Source organism: Cucumis melo, chromosome 12 (assembly GCF_025177605.1).
Source record: "Cucumis melo cultivar AY chromosome 12, USDA_Cmelo_AY_1.0, whole genome shotgun sequence".
NCBI lineage: Eukaryota > Viridiplantae > Streptophyta > Magnoliopsida > Cucurbitales > Cucurbitaceae > Cucumis > Cucumis melo.
In genome coordinates, this window is record NC_066868.1 from 20,848,141 (window position 1) to 20,865,309 (window position 17,169).

The window sequence follows — 17,169 nt, forward strand, 5'->3', positions numbered from 1 at the left end:
AAGAGAAATAAAAACACCAACTTCATAAGCATAAGCATAATATATAAGTAATGCAATAATTTGTTTTGATTCATTCTTTACAGACCCAACAATGTTTCAGTTTGCATCAAAGAACAACTTAAGCATAAACGTACCCCTAGTCCCAACCCCCCCGCCCCCCCAAGTCATTTCTAACCTTAGCAACTCACTCCCTCCTTCCAAGGTCATTATTAAACATAAATGTATCCCCCCCCCCCCCAATTTCCCACTCTCTCACCCCTTCTAAAGTCAAAGTTGAGCTTAAACATGAACTTAGCACTCCCACCGTCCCACTCCCCACTTCCAAGGTCATTAATAAACCTAAACATAGACTTACCTCCTCCATTCCACAAACACCTATGCTACGAATAAAACTTTACAAGTAAACGAAGTGAACGAGAAATTAACAAAACAAAACAATGTCAACACGGTTCCTAAAATATGTGTAAGCAGATTGAACAAAATAGCTAGCTTATCAATGACTACCATAATTGCAGGATAGTCAACACAACTATGAACAGAGATCCAAAGTACATGTCAACATGATTCCTCAAACATATGTCTAAAAATCAACAAAAGAGCATTTCATTGACTACCATAACTGTAGGATAGTCGACGCAACAACACGTGTTGTAATAAAATCCACATAAAAAAGCATATAAATTTGTCTCGTTTACAAATTTTACCTTTGAGATTGGGAACATAAAATATATTTGTTAATGAATTCAGCCCACTCCGTTCTTACGACATCTAAATCGTCCTGTGAGTATGTTGAGGTTGATCCTTCCATCTATTCATCATTTAAAAATGATTTAATATGCAACAATTGTTCATAACATAAGTAGTTCAAAAAGGTAAAATGAAATACTTACTACTTCAATGATTGTCCTGTTGCTTGACAATATTATATCACGCATGAATCACATCACATAATACCCGCACTCCACAATGCCACCTTGCTTCGGACACTATCCATCAGAGAAAAAGAACAAAATACCCATGTTACAGTTGCAAAACATAAAGTATGTTTACCTATTTCTTCTACTAAATCCTCACTCCTCATACCTTGATTATCCTCCAAACAGGCTTCTTCTTGTTCGAAATGTCGAAAGCCCTAAGAATGCATATCAAACCCTAAGATTGCTTGACAATATTATATCACGCATGAATCACATCACATAATACCCGCACTCCACAATGCCACCTTGCTTCGGACACTATCCATCAGAGAAAAAGAACAAAATACCCATGTTACAGTTGCAAAACATAAAGTATGTTTACCTATTTCTTCTACTAAATCCCCACTCCTCATACCTTAATTATCCTCCAAACAGGCTTCTTCTTGCTCAAAATGTCGAAAACCCTAAGAATGCATATCAAACAACGTAAGTTATACAATCATTGTCTCATATGCAACATATTAACTCATTATTGTTTTATCATAGATAAAAGTTCCAACATACATCCAGACGACATCAGAGGCATCATTGTTAATTCGATTTCTCAAAGGATCCATTGCCTCTTGAAAAATCGATGGCTATTAGACACCAATGGTTTCTATATTGACAGGTAAATGTGAGTTAAACTTAGAATGAAGGTCATATAGTTCATTAGGTGCATTAGCTGAAAAAAGTTTTGCACATACCTTGAATTGTATGGAAACATCAAAATCTGACGATGGTCGATCCCAAGCAATCTAGCATTCAGGATCTGTGCTCGATCTTCTTTACTTATACCAACTGAAACAGAGCCAGCGTCTGCAAACTTGTAGGATCCCAACGTTCCATTCTCTTCCATCACTTTGTAGAGGTGACTACAAATATGAACAGCATACTCGACTTTACTGCGTGGTACACGTTATTATACTATGTAATTGATGTACAAAAGAGGTAACTTACAACATGAATGCATCAATGCATTGGGTTGATATAGGCTGCATTTGACAAAATTCTTGGAGTGCCTCGAGGAATATGCAACATTTTCGTTCATACCCAAAAACTTTAGCAGGTACGTGAATTTGAATTTTTGACCCAATATAATCAAGTTCCCATAGCAATAATCGTAGTGTAACTGGTGCTCTCTTTGTATTCAGTGTCAACGACGGTAATCGCGGATCAGCTTGGTACACGCTTTTCATCTGCCACAAACATAAAATCTCATCCATATGAAATATATTTAAACCAAATCCATTGTGAAAAACACATTACCTTTTCGTCTAGAGGAATGACTAAATGACGAGGCCATAACAACTGTGAACCAACTTCTTGGGAAAGCATAGTCCTACCTTCCCTTGTTGAAACAGAAATGAAGCAATTACCATCGATAACCATGTCCACTGATACCTTCACATTGTCACCGTCCATGTAGTAGTCGAAAATAGTTCCAGCACCGACAACATTGTTCTTAGTCCCAATTGCAAGTCGACAAGAAGTGCCATCCTACAATATACAGTGAAAGAAAATATGATCATATTACTATATTGCATCTGAGAAATTGGAAACTATAGGAATCAAATTCATACTGACCTTCACTTTTGTCAAAGTCTCAATCGATGCACAAACATATTTGTTCTCCTCACCAACCTTCGCCGCACATAAGTGTTAATTGATCAGATATTTAATCATTAAAAAAATAACGTTTGAGTTAAAAAAAATAAAAGTAGATGCTTTCTACCTTATCTTGTTTTTCTATTGTCAAGTCCTCTATTGTCAAGTCTTCTAGAACTTGTCTATTTTCTTCTTTTGCGTCATGGTCATTTGCATCATCTGATGTGTCAATGCTTTTAGAAGCCATTTGACTCTTGATCTTGCTCTCGTCAGTTTCTCTCTTTGTGGCCACTTCAGGAACTTTCTTATGCTTCATTAATTCTGCTTCCAGTTCTAAGATACGAGCAGCCATTCTCGCTCGCTCTTCAGCATAATCTTCTTCTTTACCGACCTTCTTTCGTTTTTCTTTTGCAGTGTGGAAGTATTTACTTGGTGTGACGTATTGACCCACCCCTCGAACCCTTCCTGGTGGATCATTCCCTCCGATGGTTTGCGATAATATATCACAAGTTACGTTGTCCATTGAATGAGACGCATGTTTTGAAACAAGTAGGTTGTCCTATCATGAAAAGGTTATAGTATTTTTAGTAAGTACAAAAAAAAAAAAAAAACCCCCTTACAAGAGGAAAGTACTTACAATTTTATTGGCCACCTCCTTTGTGTCTATGTCTGGAATCTCTCCATCTTTAGTAGTTCGTGCTTTCTTCCATACTAAAGCACGATCAATTAACTCACCATTAGATGTGCTTGCTTTCTGAAAAAGGAAAGAACATTATGATTAGTTATAACGCATTACATGTTGCATTATTTGAACTTATATATACTATTCCTTGCGTACCATCTCTTCGGTAAGGTTTGCATAACCTTTTCGCGACATTCGATGGTAATATGAATGAATCTGAATAGTGTCCTATACGATTGAGGTCAACTAGTGTGAATCCAAGATCGTCTACTCGTACTCCATTCTTCGTATCGACCCAGTCACATCTAAACAGTGTGACCCCAAAAGTGTTGTAACTGACTTCCCATATTCCTTGAATCACACCATAGAAGGACATGTCAACAATTATCGGGTTTTTTTCTTTGGCACTAGCCACATGCATTGTTGATGCAACGAACATAACCCCACTATTTTGAACCGTTCTAGTGTCATCACGGCGCTTTGTGTTGTAGCAAATTCCATTGACTTTATATCCCTCATATATCATCACAACGGGATGTGGGCCATGTGCAATCCATCTGATTGTCGTGCTCATGACTTGACCTTCCTGGATTTCACGCATGACCTATTATGGCGATCATAATTAGTCACGGTTGTTCGTACTTTCTATTATGTGTCAATAACATGAAAGTACATTTAAACAACATACCTCGTCTCGTATCCAGTTAGGAAATGATCTATTGTGCTCATCTCGCAACCATTTCTCATTTCTTGCCCTTCGTGGGTTGGAAGATTTCAAGATTTCCATATGTCGTCTATGTAAGGCCAATCGAGTTGGAAGTAGTGAGTATCATTTATTTAAAAGAATGTATATAAAAGTAAAATAACTTGTCAACGGTAATGAATCGTACTCTCTGTATGGATGAACTTCTTCAATGTTTTCTAGTATGTGTAGATGGGCTTGTTTTAGTACAACTTGACTAGGTGTAATAGATGATCCAGCAGATAACGATCTTTCGATCCGACCTTCCTCTCGAGATTTAAATGAACCTAGTCCAATGGGGTCAAGCCCAGATAGAAACTCAGAACAAAATTCAACAACTTCCTCACATATGTGTGCTTCTGCAATCGATCCTTCCGGACGATTTCTATTACGGACATAACTTTTCAACACTTTCATATATCTTTCGAATGGGTACATCCACCGAAGGTATATGGGTCCACAAAGTTTTGCCTCTCGCACAAGGTGGACGCATAGATGTACCATAATGGTGAAAAATGATGGTGGAAAGTACTTTTCAAGCAAACATAATGTTTCAACAACGTCTTGCTGCAATTTATCTAAATCTGATATTCGCAAAGTCTTGGAGCAAATAGCGTTGAAAAAAGAACACAATCTAGTGATAGCCACTCTAACATTGTTAGGTAAAACTCCACGTATTGCAAGTGGGAGAAGTTGTTGCATTAGAACATGGCAATCATGTGATTTAAGACCAGAGAGCGTTAGGTTCTCTAAAGATACCAAACTTCTGAAATTCGACGAATAACCTTATGGAGCCTTAAGATCAGACAAAGTTCTGCAAATAGAGACTTTCTCCTCTCTTGACAATGTATAACATGCTGCAGGTATGTAAGTTCTACTTCTATCGGATGCAGGGGCCAACTCGGGTCGAATGTTCATTTCTACCAAATCAAGTCTAACACTCAATCCATCCTTACTCTTCCCTGGTATGTCGAGCAGTGTACCAATTATATTCATCAATACATTCTTCTCAATATGCATAACATCAAGACAGTGTCTTACATGTAATTTTTTCCAGTACGTTAACTCATAGAATGCAGAAATCCTCTTCCAGTAGTCGTTCGAAATATCTTCATTCAACCTCCTAGTAGACCTTTTACCGCATGGAAAGGTCTTATCCTTAAGTCTATTATAAATTGTCTCGCCTGATAAAGGGAGAGGAGGTGTCCCATGCTCATGATTACCATCAAATGCTTTCTTTTGTCTCCTATAAGGGTGATGACGTGGTAAGTATTTTCTATGTCCCATATATGCATTTTTCTTCCCATGTGGTAGTCTTATAGAAGAAGTTTCCTCCCCACATATTGGACAAGCCTTATACCCCTTCACGCTACACCCACACAGGTTCCCGTATGCAGGAAAATCATTGATAGTCCACAGTAAGACAGCTCGCAGGGTGAATCTTTCATTTCTATGTGCATCAAAACACTGAACACCTTCTTCCCACATAAGTTTGAGATCATCAATCAAAGGTGCTAGGTAGACACTTATGTCGTATCCTGGTTGCTTAGGTCCCGAGATTAACATAGTTAACATCAAATACTTCCTCCTCATACATAGCCATGGTGGAAGGTTGTATATTGTAGCAATCACAGGCCAACAACTATATTTCGTTGATAAATCTCCGTATGGATTGATGCCATCTGTGGACAACCCCAAGCGGAGGTTTCTCGGTTCGAACCCAAAATCTGGCCACAAATGGTCTACCAACCTCCAAGATGGAGTATCAGCTGGATGCCTTAACACACCGTCTACTTTCTTGTCATTTGCATGCCAACACAAGTGCTTTGCATATTCGGAGTTCTTGAACATCCTTAAGAACCTCGGAACAATTGGAAAATACCACAGCTGTTTAGCTGCAACTCCCTTAATCTCTTCATTTGAGTTCTTACTTGTCTTCCACCTCGAAATGTTACATTTAGGACACCTACTGATGTTTGCCAGATCTTTACTATACAAGCAGCAATCGTTAGGGCATGCATCTATTTTTTGATAACTAAGGCCCAACGCAGTAAGCGTTTTTTTTGCTTCATACATGGATATCGACATTTTATTATTTTCAGGCAATAACTCGCTAATCGTTGCCAGTAGTTCAGAGAAGCTAGCATTACTCCATCCAAATCTAACCTTCAGGTTGTATAGCCTAATTAATGCTGATAACTTTGTGAATCTTTTACAACCAGGAAATAGAGGCTTCTTTGCATCATCGAACATATTGTCAAACGTATTAGGTACTTCAGAAAACTGATCGCGGACATTTTGAACCATATTTATGACATGAAATAAATCATCGTCGACCGTTTCTTCGTTCATGTAAGCCTGTCGATTACATGAAGTCTCTGATGTAAAAGATTTGCCATGCCAAAACCATATCTTATAGCTTTGATCGATCCCATTGGCATATAGATGATATCTGACTGTTGATTCGTCTTGCGGCAAACGGTTCCCACATTTCAAACATGGACACCTGATAGTACTGGAATCTTTGGCATGACGAAAACCAAATTGAATGAACGCTTCCACTCCCAATTCATACTCCCTGGACATCCTATTCTCCATCATCCATGATTTTTCCATTAGACGATATTACACGGTTTATATATCTTAGAAGTTAGGACTTAGTCAAACCTGTTTGCAAAGAAATAGTAAGAAAACTGGCCAAATCCTCTAAAAGAAAATAAAAAGAAACCAAATGGCTATCATATTCCTAACCAAAAATTTGCGTCTAAAACAAGCATGTTAGAACTTAGAAAGACACTCCAAAGTTCCAAATCTAGTCTTAATTTAGAGAAACCATGCACCTAGTAAGTGAGGAGTGACTGAGAGTTTAAATAGTTCGTTAAGAGAAGATAGGTGACGGGGAGGGGGAGTAGTGGGGAGACCATCTAGAGAGAGAGGTTGAGGAGGAGATGATCTCCTGTGGGGAGACCATTTTGATATCTTTCCCTCACCAACCTGAAGCCTGTGTAGAGAAATTTCCATAACAAACTAGTCATTCATCATGATTTTAACTTCTTCCCACACCCTTTCCCTTAACAGCAGCACCGTAGCCTAGGATCACTCCATAATTGTGTTTTGCTCCACAATCAATGAGCACAACAACTTTTTCTCCATGGATTGTTCCTCTCACCTTCATTATAAGTTCAAACGAACCTGAAAAGTTCTAAAAACGTGTCTAAGTGTCACTTGAACTTTCAAATGACCTAACAATGGTCAAGTGTTAGTTCGTAACTCATAACCTCCCAAAAAGTTAAAAGAAGTCGAAAAAAAGCACTTCCTGGCCTAATTGGCAACCAAGTGTGTAAGTTTGTAAGTCATCACCTACCAAAAAGTTAAAAACATCTAAAAAACACACTTGAAGTTCGTAACTCATAACCTACCCAACCAAAAAAGCGTTCAACACATTTATAAGTATCACATTACTTTTCAAAATGGCCTAACAATGCTGAAATGCAAGTTTGTAACTCATAACGTACCCAGAAGTTCAAAAAGTGTGGAAAAAACACTTAAAGACCCAAAATGGCAACCCAATGTGTAAGTTGAACAAACTTAGTTTCAAACGAACCTAAAAAGTTCTAAAAATGTGTCTAAGTGTCACTTGAACTTTCAAATGACCTAAAAATGCTCAAGTGTTAGTTCGTAACTCATAACCTCCCAAAAAGTTAAAAGAAGTTGAAAAAAAGCACTTCCTGGCCTAATTGGCAACCAAGTGTGTAGGTTCAACAAACTTAGTCTTAAACCAACCTACAAAGTATTCACAACGTGCATAAGCATAACTTTCAAAAGGACCTAACAAAACATAAGTGTAAGTTTGTAAGTCATCACCTACCAAAAAGTTAAAAACATCTAAAAAAACACTTGAAGTTCGTAACTCATAACCTACCCAACCAAAAAAGCGTTCAACACATCTATAAGTATCACATTACTTTTCAAAATGACCTAACAATGCTGAAATGCAATTTCGTAACTCATAACGTACCCAGAAGTTCAAAAAGTGTGGAAAAAACACTTAAAGACCCAAAATGGCAACCCGGTGTGTAAGTTGAACAAACTTAGTTTCAAAAGAACCTAAAAAGTGATCAAAAGGTGTCTAAATATCACTTGAACTTTGGGGTACTCAGCTTTATAGTTCTCTGCTAAATGTCAAACAACTGTTGAAACCATGAAAATATCACAACTTTGATAAGCAAAAAAAAAAAAAAAAGAAAGAAAGAAAGGAAGAACGTTATGCAACAGTCATTTACCTGTGATAACCCCTAGATTGACTGCTAATGACTGAATGATGACAGTAGCAAAGGAAGCCACTAATATGATCCAAAGCAACTGTACGGAGAGAAGCAACATTAGTTGTCAGGTCCACTAGGAATATAACAAGCAAGTGAATTCTTGTGACATGACAGGACTTACTAGCTTCAACAAGAAAAGATAAATATAAATAAAATTGGAGCCTATTCAAAAACATTACATAATTGAAAACTTTAGGAAATTCCTAGTTCTGAAACTTGTCTTGATTAGATTTATGATTAGGCTGGAGGTAGCACCATACATATGTTTACAAACAAAAAGGCCTATGGTGAATATGGGTCATCTCAGCTCTTCATAGCAGCATACAAAATCTTCTAGGGGAAGGAACGACATTAAGCAAACAGACATTGTTGATTCTTCCAAGTCCAATGAGAATGCCAAAGAAACTAAACAAGCTGGAAGTCTAGAGGAAGAGAAGGTTAAAAATGTTCACAGTGAAGAGAAGATTATAAGAAAACAAAAACATACCGTAATGAACGAAAAGCAAATTTCAGTAATTCAGAGAGCTCTCTTTGATGAACTTGAAATGTAGCAGAAATTCCTATAAGGCAGCAGAAATTTCAGATATTCCGTGAAACAGACCTAAGAGTTGTGACTGTTCATTATATACCCCATTATTCTTGCTATAATTAGTGTTTTACACATTAAATATTCTGCTGAAACTCTGCCTTTAACACAATTATTATTTGTATATATATATCCCTTCATTGGCAGCACCATAGATTTATTATTTTAATGATTTCTTTGAGATTTTGCTCCTGTAGTTTCTCCATTCAGCCATACAATTAAACATAATTTGAGGCATGTACTTTCACAGCCTTGAAGAGAAACTACACGATCTACCTTCACTATAACGGTTGTCAAACAACGTTGCTTTAGGTGAGCTTACTGACCATTCACATAGAACAAACAACTACTAAGCCGATGCGAGACTAGCTAATTTGCCACCAGAATAACAAGAAACAGTGTAAAACAACAGTAAAACGAGAATTCAACAATCATTCTTCATTTCTTTAAAGGAAACAGACAAACAACGCTCTTCTTGGCCACGAAGAGAAAAGAAAAAACAATCATCGAACATCACTTCTCAGGTATTTAAGGTAAGAAGATCATTTCCAGCAGTAAAAATAATAAAAAAAAAAACACACAACAAAAATTGAAGAATACAAACGAGAGGAGTGACAAGAAACAATTAAAAATGCTAAAAGCTAAAAGCAGTCTCCTTTTTCCGTGTGTTTTGCAATTACTTCTTAGACCAATATCTTTTAAATGAAGCATTTGTCTCGTCATTGTTTGGTAAGTGATGGAGTTAAAGAAAGGAGATGAGAGATCAAGATAAAAACATCTGCCGGAGACCAAGACTTGTTTTATATGTTGGAATTATGGCTTGGTTCTCTTACATGTCAACTAACCTAATTTAAGTTTAGAATTTGAGCATTATCCATGTAACATGCCTAGGATGATTTTTCTTAGGTTGTTCTCTCTTAGTAGTAACTATTTCATCATATACTTTGTCATGGAAGGTTGAAGGGTCCAAGTAGTTATGGGAAAATGTGATGAATGTGATGTTTTCTTTAGCCGTTGTGTCATTGGTATGGTGTATGAGTTAGGTAGCTGAAGTGTTTGAAAAAAGTACCCAATCTTCAACATGCTTCAGATTGGATCATTAGAAATGGTTAGTGTATTACCATTATATATCTGTATTGCAATTCTCAAGCGCCAGAAGTTCCAAGTCTTTATATTTCAAGGACATAATTCTATCATCAATGTTCATAGACTTAGAAGTTAAAGTTTTTAGTTTTAACACTATTCTCATTTTGTGCTTTGTTACTTGCTAAATCATGCTTGTCGTTAGTGTGCATTGATAAACTAAACTGGATGATAAATTTGCAAGGAATGGCAGCAGTGGACAGTAAAAAATAACATAGGATTGAAAATAGCAATCAAAGAACTCAAATTTCAGCCAATAATTTTGTAAATGGAATAAAAGAGAGTGAAGGGAGCGAACTGGAGAAAGAACGAACCGGAATGAATGGAGAACGAAGCGAATGGAGGAGGGAGCGAGGAGAAGCAATAAACAGTGGAAGACAACTTCACGAAGGTAACCAGAAATTAATTTTGATGGTGTTGCAAATGTGCTGCGCTTCAACAACTATTCCTAAAACACAAAGACTTGCAAGTGTAAAAAACGAGATTCTAATAAAGTCAATAGCGAACCTTAAGTCCTCCAAACTCATTTTAGTGTCCATTTTTAAAGTTAAAGTATCTAATATTTCCCATATTGTTAAAGAATAGCTTCAAATTGCTTAAAAAACCTTAAATCCCAAAAATAAGCATTCAATGACAGAAAATAGCGAGTACCATGTGTAAATAAAATGAGTCAAATGGACTGTAGGTAACAAGAAAATAGCGAGAATAATGCTGAAACGCCACAACACGAGCTGGACATGGAAGATCAAATGAGATTATAAAGCGCGAGGAAGTTAAAAGATAGCAATTATACCTTCACATCTTGCCATCTTACTTTTAAAAGTGAAAGGAAAAATAAAACACGCATTTTAGAATACTATGAAAAGTTCACACTGAAGCACCAAAGTTTAGAAAAGTTTCAATAGTCTTATTCTTCATACACAAGAGAAGATAATCTATGCATGCATCAATCACATTAGTTTCCAAGATGGTAAGTTCAATATAACATCAAATAAAAAAAAATGTGTCTAATGCATGAGCTGATGAGCATGATCTTGGCAGTTACTTTCTCTTGGATGGAAAATTAGAGTTTCCTTGGATGCTGGGAAACTATAAGAAACTATAAAAAGAAAGTTCCCAGAGAAGTAGATGGGTAAATTTAAAACTGAAAAAAACCCCAAATTAGCGTAGTTCATATGGTTAATAAGTGATGGTTAAGTTAACTATACAAGTTTAAACCGATAATATTTCAGTTTATAGCTAAGAACACAACTAACTGAACCACTTACACCCTTTTGGACACCAGATAAGCATAAAAACCATATCCATCTCAAGATCTTTGTAACCGGACAAGGATAGTTTCAGAAGTACATAGTCAGAGCATACACAATAGTCTTGGATAAAACACATCATGCTTTAAATTTTATTTTAGAGATTTAGTGGAGATCAAAGAATGAGAACAGTGAGCTACCTCTCAGGCTGATGTTTTAAGAATTTCTTTGGATGACCATAGTCTTGAATTGAGAGTGAAAGCTGTAAATGAAATTGAAGCTGCTTTTCAACAACGACTTTCTGCCGCTGAAATTGAAATAACGGAGTTAAGATCTAACCTTGATTCTGCTGACAGGTTTGTTCTTCATCTTCTACTTATTTGTTTTTATTTTATTTATTTACATATGAATGTAACTTCTCACTGGTTATTAAATGGAGTACATGTATGCAAATACTCTCATTGTGCAGGGCATAGTTCTCAAAGAGTAGAAAAACCCAAATGAAAAAGAGAAAAAAAAATGAGATCTTAATTATCAATTACTCAGGCTAACTATTACTACTCAAGGTGGCAACATTCTTCTCTCTTATCTATATCATTTGCAAGTGCTAGGATAAAGAAGAAAGTCAGTTTTCAATATTTAAAAGTAAACGTATATGATAAACATCGTGTAGTAAACATATATGAAATTTTTTATTTACAAACTAAAAGAAAATCCAAAACTATGGAAATTAGGTTGCATTATTTTGGGGAATCCATCAGGAGTTTGGTTTTTATCTCTCTTTAGTTCTCATTACTCAACTATGGAATGGAAATGCACTTTGAATGAATGATAGTCGTGATTTTTTCTCTTATGATATAGTTTTGTTGTTTCCATTGTAGACATGGTGTTGGAGCTTTAGGGGAAGAAGATGTTGTCTACAAATACCTAGAATCAGAGTATTTCACCATAGGACTAAAAATAGAAATCAAAGAACTTAAATTTTAACATAAAAAATGCAAATGCGAGAAAAGAGAATGATGAAAACGAACCAGCAAAAAGAAGCGCTATAGAAATGAATGGATAACGCGAGGAGAACCAATACACGGTAGAAGACGGCTTCACTGAAGTAACCAAAAGAGGAAAATTAGAAGAAAAGAAGATTTTCAGTGAAATAAAAATATAAGCAAATGAAAAAGGATAGAACGATATATAAGGAACATATTAAATAGATGGATAATCCAAACTATGTTTTTATTTTGTTTTAAAAACTTATCAACAATTTTCAAATTGGTAAATTGTCAACAGTGATTATCGAACAACTTTATATTGAACAAAGAAAACAAAAAAAAAGTGAAAAAGTCGGTTACAATGGTAGAAAATAAAAAAGAAATTGGCCTTCGACAAAGAATTACAAATTACAACTCGTAAGTTTTAATGTTATATACAGCTCCTCGTTGCTTGTCTTTGCCATTATGTGTGCTAAGTGGCTTTTGTCATTTAATCTATTTTCATTAATTTTGAATTTCATCTTCTTCTGTTGGATATACAAAACAAAAAAAAAACTTTAGACGTTTCAGCTATACTTTCTTCGTTAATTGATTTCTATGTTTGTATTTGAACTCCCATCCAATCCCATCTTTAAGGGGCTTTTCTTTAGCTTTTCTCCTAAGCACATCCCTCATGGCATGCTTTATTCTCTTAATCCTAAGAAGTTGAAATTTTGAAGGCCAAATCCTTTATTTTGCAAGTAATGTATGGGAAATTTAGCACTTATGAGTCATGGTGAATATCAACAATCTCAGATAGTCTGTTAGATATGGAGCTATTTTTCTGAGTCATTTGCTGTTTGCTGGCCTTGTAACCGAAATTGTTGTTTAGTGATTCTTTTTTACAAAGAGACTATCTACATTGTGTAGTTTCTTTTATGGGGAAGTTTGACTAGGGCGGATGAGGAAAATTTGTGAAGTGTAGGTGCCAAGAAGAAATTAGGTCTCTCACTATTCAATGCATCTATTTAGATTTATTTTTTCAAGAATTGTTGCAAATACTATTTGACTGCCCTTTCATATGAGCTTTAAAATTGCAGAAACGTCCATTCTTAACATTACAACTATCATTTGAATTTAGCGTCTCGAGATTGCTATGGATATAATGGTAGATAGTTGTAGACCTTCACTGGACCAAGAGTGGTTTATTTTTGTGAAGATTTCCCACACGGAGCAATTTTGATAACAAGAGCTTATGTATTCTTTAATCTGCATCGTAATCTTATTAATCTTTATTTCGTAGTCTAAAAGGAGCCTTAATACAAAGAAGTCAAGGTGTGAATTGCTTTTAAGGATATGTTTGATGTTTTAAGCTAATTGACAAGGACAGCCCAAAGGAGATTGAAAGTAGTACACCTGGTTCCTTCCATAAAAATCACATCTAGAGAATCCTTATTATATTATTTCCTCCATCTTTGACATCCTATTTATGAATCTTTAGAAGAGACATTTTTTACATTGGAAAGAAATGTGGCTTGATGCTGTTAGGAGCAATTTTCAGGTCATTTTTGTTAGAAGAGAAGGGGAACTTTTTTTTTTATATAAGAAGAGAGGCAGGTCAATCGGTAGAACTGAATTTTTGTACCTCTACCAAATGCATAGGCTTTGAGTGCAGCTTGTGGTCTTGAGATGCGAGCATTTTCTTATAAATTCAACCGGTAATCAATTTTTATGTTCGTCTGTAGTCTACAGGTTTAGGTTCAGTGGTTCTATCTTGGTCTTTTAGCTTTTTTTTTTTTTTTTTTGTGTTGGGTTTGGTTATTCAGGCTTAATAATGAGGCTCTTTCTTGGAAAGTTTTTTTTTTCTTCTGTTGGGTTTGGTTATTCAGGCTGAATAATCAGGCTCTCTTCTTGGAAAGTTCTTTTTCTTTTTGTGTGTTGGATTTGGTTATTCAGGCTGAATAATCAGGCTCGCTCTTGGAAATTTGTTTTTTGGAGTGTTTTGTTGTTGTATGGATTTTTCCCCTCTCTGTTGTATCTCTTTGATGGTTCCCTTATTGTGTTCCATTAAGTTCTTTTTTCCCTCACTTGAAGACTTTGTATCTCAGACAAAATAGCTACTTGAAATCAGACATATAATAAGTAAATTTGGAAACAAGCTTACACCCAGAAACTATATTCCCTTGTATCTCAAACCTGCCACTTGAACAGTTGCTGTCTTTTTAAGATGAACAAGAATAAAGTCCTATCTACTTCTTCAGAGAAATATGGAAATTTTATGTATGTAGTACATACATAGTGATGTTGCATTTCAAAATAATTATTTTGTAAGTAGTTAAAAGAAGCACTATATTATATAAAAGGTAAATATATACGGTTGGGACGGAATTACCTTGCTGAACGATGGCAAAAATCTCTTGGAGGAAGACGACGGAGGGTGATAATTCAATAGGCAGACGAGGTGGTATGAAGAACTCGATAGAGGATGTCTGCGAGCGGTTGGATTGTTCGAGTGATTCGACGGCGGCAAACCAAATGCGAGCGGTGGATGGCGGAGGGAGAAAACGATGATAATCTGTTGGATTGTTCGAGTGATTCGGCGACCGAAAATCGTATACGGCTGAGGTCTGAGGGCTGGGAGTGGTGGATGGCAGAGGGAGACGACGACTGAGGTTTGGGAGTGGTGGATGGCGGAGGGAGACGACGGTTGAGGTCTGAGAGTGGTGGATGGCAGAGGGAGACGACGGCGGTGATTGGATTGAGAGAGACGACGTCGGAAGGCAGCAGGCGGCGCAAACACAAAACTAATTAGGGATTTTTTTTTACACATATAATTTGTGTCAAGAAATAAGAAAATTATTTTTTTTATTTGAATAACTTTTTAATGACACTTTAATTATGTCGTTAATTAGGAACGCAAAATTTTTGTCAAGGAAATTTGTGTCAAGAATTAATAAAATTATTTTTTTATTTGAATAACCTTTTAATGACACATAGATTATGTTGTTAATTAGCGACACAAAATTTTTGTCAAGAAACATTAAATAACGACGAGAAAAATGTGTCGTTAAAAATTCTGCATTTGTTAGTTTTAACGACACATTTTTCTTCCACCCCACCCTTTTTTTACTTTTAACGACACAATAATTTGATTACTAGTGTCGTTAAAACCCAAATCCGGCGACGTTGGGTAAGCTTTTCAGGTGGGACTGTGGCGGCGCAGCGGTTGTCGGTTGTAAAGAATCAACGGATTCGTCGTTGAAGATTTGGCGGAGGGGTTCTTCGGCAGAGGCGTTCTTCAGCGAAGGGGTCATGGTTCTTTGAGTTCTTCGGCAGAGGAGTCGTGGGTCGACAGCGTTCTTCGATGGAGGGGTTCTTCGACCATTCGACACAGTGTCAGGGTGTGGGTTCTCGGTCTTTTCGAGAGAGATAGGAGTGAGGGGCGCTCGAGGGAGGTTTAGGTTGGAAGAAAGGAAAAATTGGAGGTTTAGTTTTTTTAAAAAAAAAATGAAATTAGTTTTTTATTTAAAAAGTTAAAAGAAATTATGTTTTTTGAAAAAAGAAATTATTTTTTTTATTTTTTCAATTATTTAGTAATTCTTGACGTTTGTGAAACGTCAAGGAAAATCATTTTACTTGACGTTTTAAAAATGTCAAGAAATTTTAAAATTACTCCTCTCCGCCTTTTCATTAAAATTCATGACGTTTTAAAACGTCAAGAATTTAATCAATAGTACTTGACGTTTTTTAAACATCAAGGATAAATACATATTATTTGACGTTTGAAAAACGTCAAGAATGTCGATTTTATAAAAATTCTTGACATTTTAAGAATTTAGAAGATAATCCTTGACAATTTATAACCGTCAAGAAAAGGTTCATATTTCTTGACGGTTTAAAACCGTCAAGAATTCTGAAAATTACCTACCCTCCGCCTTTTCATAAAAATTTTCGACGGGTTTCCTATTAAACCACCCATTTCTTGACCTTTTTTCCAAAAATTGTCAAGAAAAAAAATGCAACCATCCAATAAAGCCTCTTTTTCTAGTAAAGCCTAAGTTATATTTGCATGATTTTGAGAAACATGCATGTTGTAGTCAAGCTAAGATGACAAAAACCTCGCATAAGTATGTAACTAGAATAATATAGTCTTTAGAATTAATTCATTATGACTTATGTGAATTTAATGGCACTTTGACTAGAAACAGTAAAAGGTATGTAATTACCTTTATAGATGATTGTTTTGATTACACTTTTATTTATCTACTTAAAAATAAAAGTGATGCCATTGACATGTTCAAGATGTTTGTAACTGAAATAGAGAATTAGTTTAACAAAAGAGTGTTAATCTTGCCTAGCTGTGTGCTAATCCTATCACTTGCATACTCCAATGCCCAACTAAACTCTTTTCGCCTAATTTGCACGCCTAGCTCACCTCGCCCTCCTTGCCACTCTGGTAAGAAATATTTTTCCCTCCAAAACCTAAAACCACCTTTGGGGGTTAATAACTTAAAATTCGTAACTCATCTTCTGCAACGTGCCACATCTACTTCATCTTCTGGTTCATTATTTTCAGGTCGAGTAAAAACAACGTCATGTCGCTTTACTTTCAATGAACCCTCAATATTTACTAAGACGAACATCTTTATTTTCATTCTTGACAGAACTGCACTGCGAATTTCCTCGTCCCTTGTCACTAAATCAGGTTTGCTCGAGACGGATATGAGAGGTTTCTTTTGGCCTCTTGTTACCAACACGCTTATCCTTTTAAAGGCGGATTCTCTTGTGACTGGAGTTGGGCTTGTAGATTGTACTTTCTTTGCAGTTGTGTTTAGCCTTTGAAAAGCAGAAAGTCGAGTGGCCAGAAGTGGAACCTTGACTTTTGTCATTCGCTGTCGATGTACTCAAC

The 17,169-nt window shown here is 36.0% G+C and overlaps 2 protein-coding genes across 2 annotated transcripts; both read right to left on the reverse strand.

Moving 5' to 3' along the window:
- Nucleotides 1-1,187: 1,187 nt before the first annotated feature.
- Nucleotides 1,188-2,242, reverse strand: LOC127144176 (uncharacterized). The gene is made up of 4 exons (XM_051079746.1): nt 1,917-2,242; nt 1,664-1,831; nt 1,333-1,381; nt 1,188-1,235 (listed from the first exon to the last, which is right to left on the reverse strand). Exons 1-4 carry the CDS (start codon nt 2,180-2,182, stop codon nt 1,188-1,190), a joined length of 531 nt encoding a protein of 176 aa, XP_050935703.1. The 5' UTR covers nt 2,183-2,242.
- A 2,532-nt stretch (nt 2,243-4,774) lies between these two features.
- LOC127144177 (uncharacterized) lies at nt 4,775-6,604 on the reverse strand. The gene has a single exon (XM_051079747.1). The coding sequence runs from the start codon at nt 6,602-6,604 to the stop codon at nt 4,775-4,777; it is 1,830 nt and encodes a 609-aa protein (XP_050935704.1).
- Between the last annotated feature and the right edge of the window lie 10,565 nt (nt 6,605-17,169).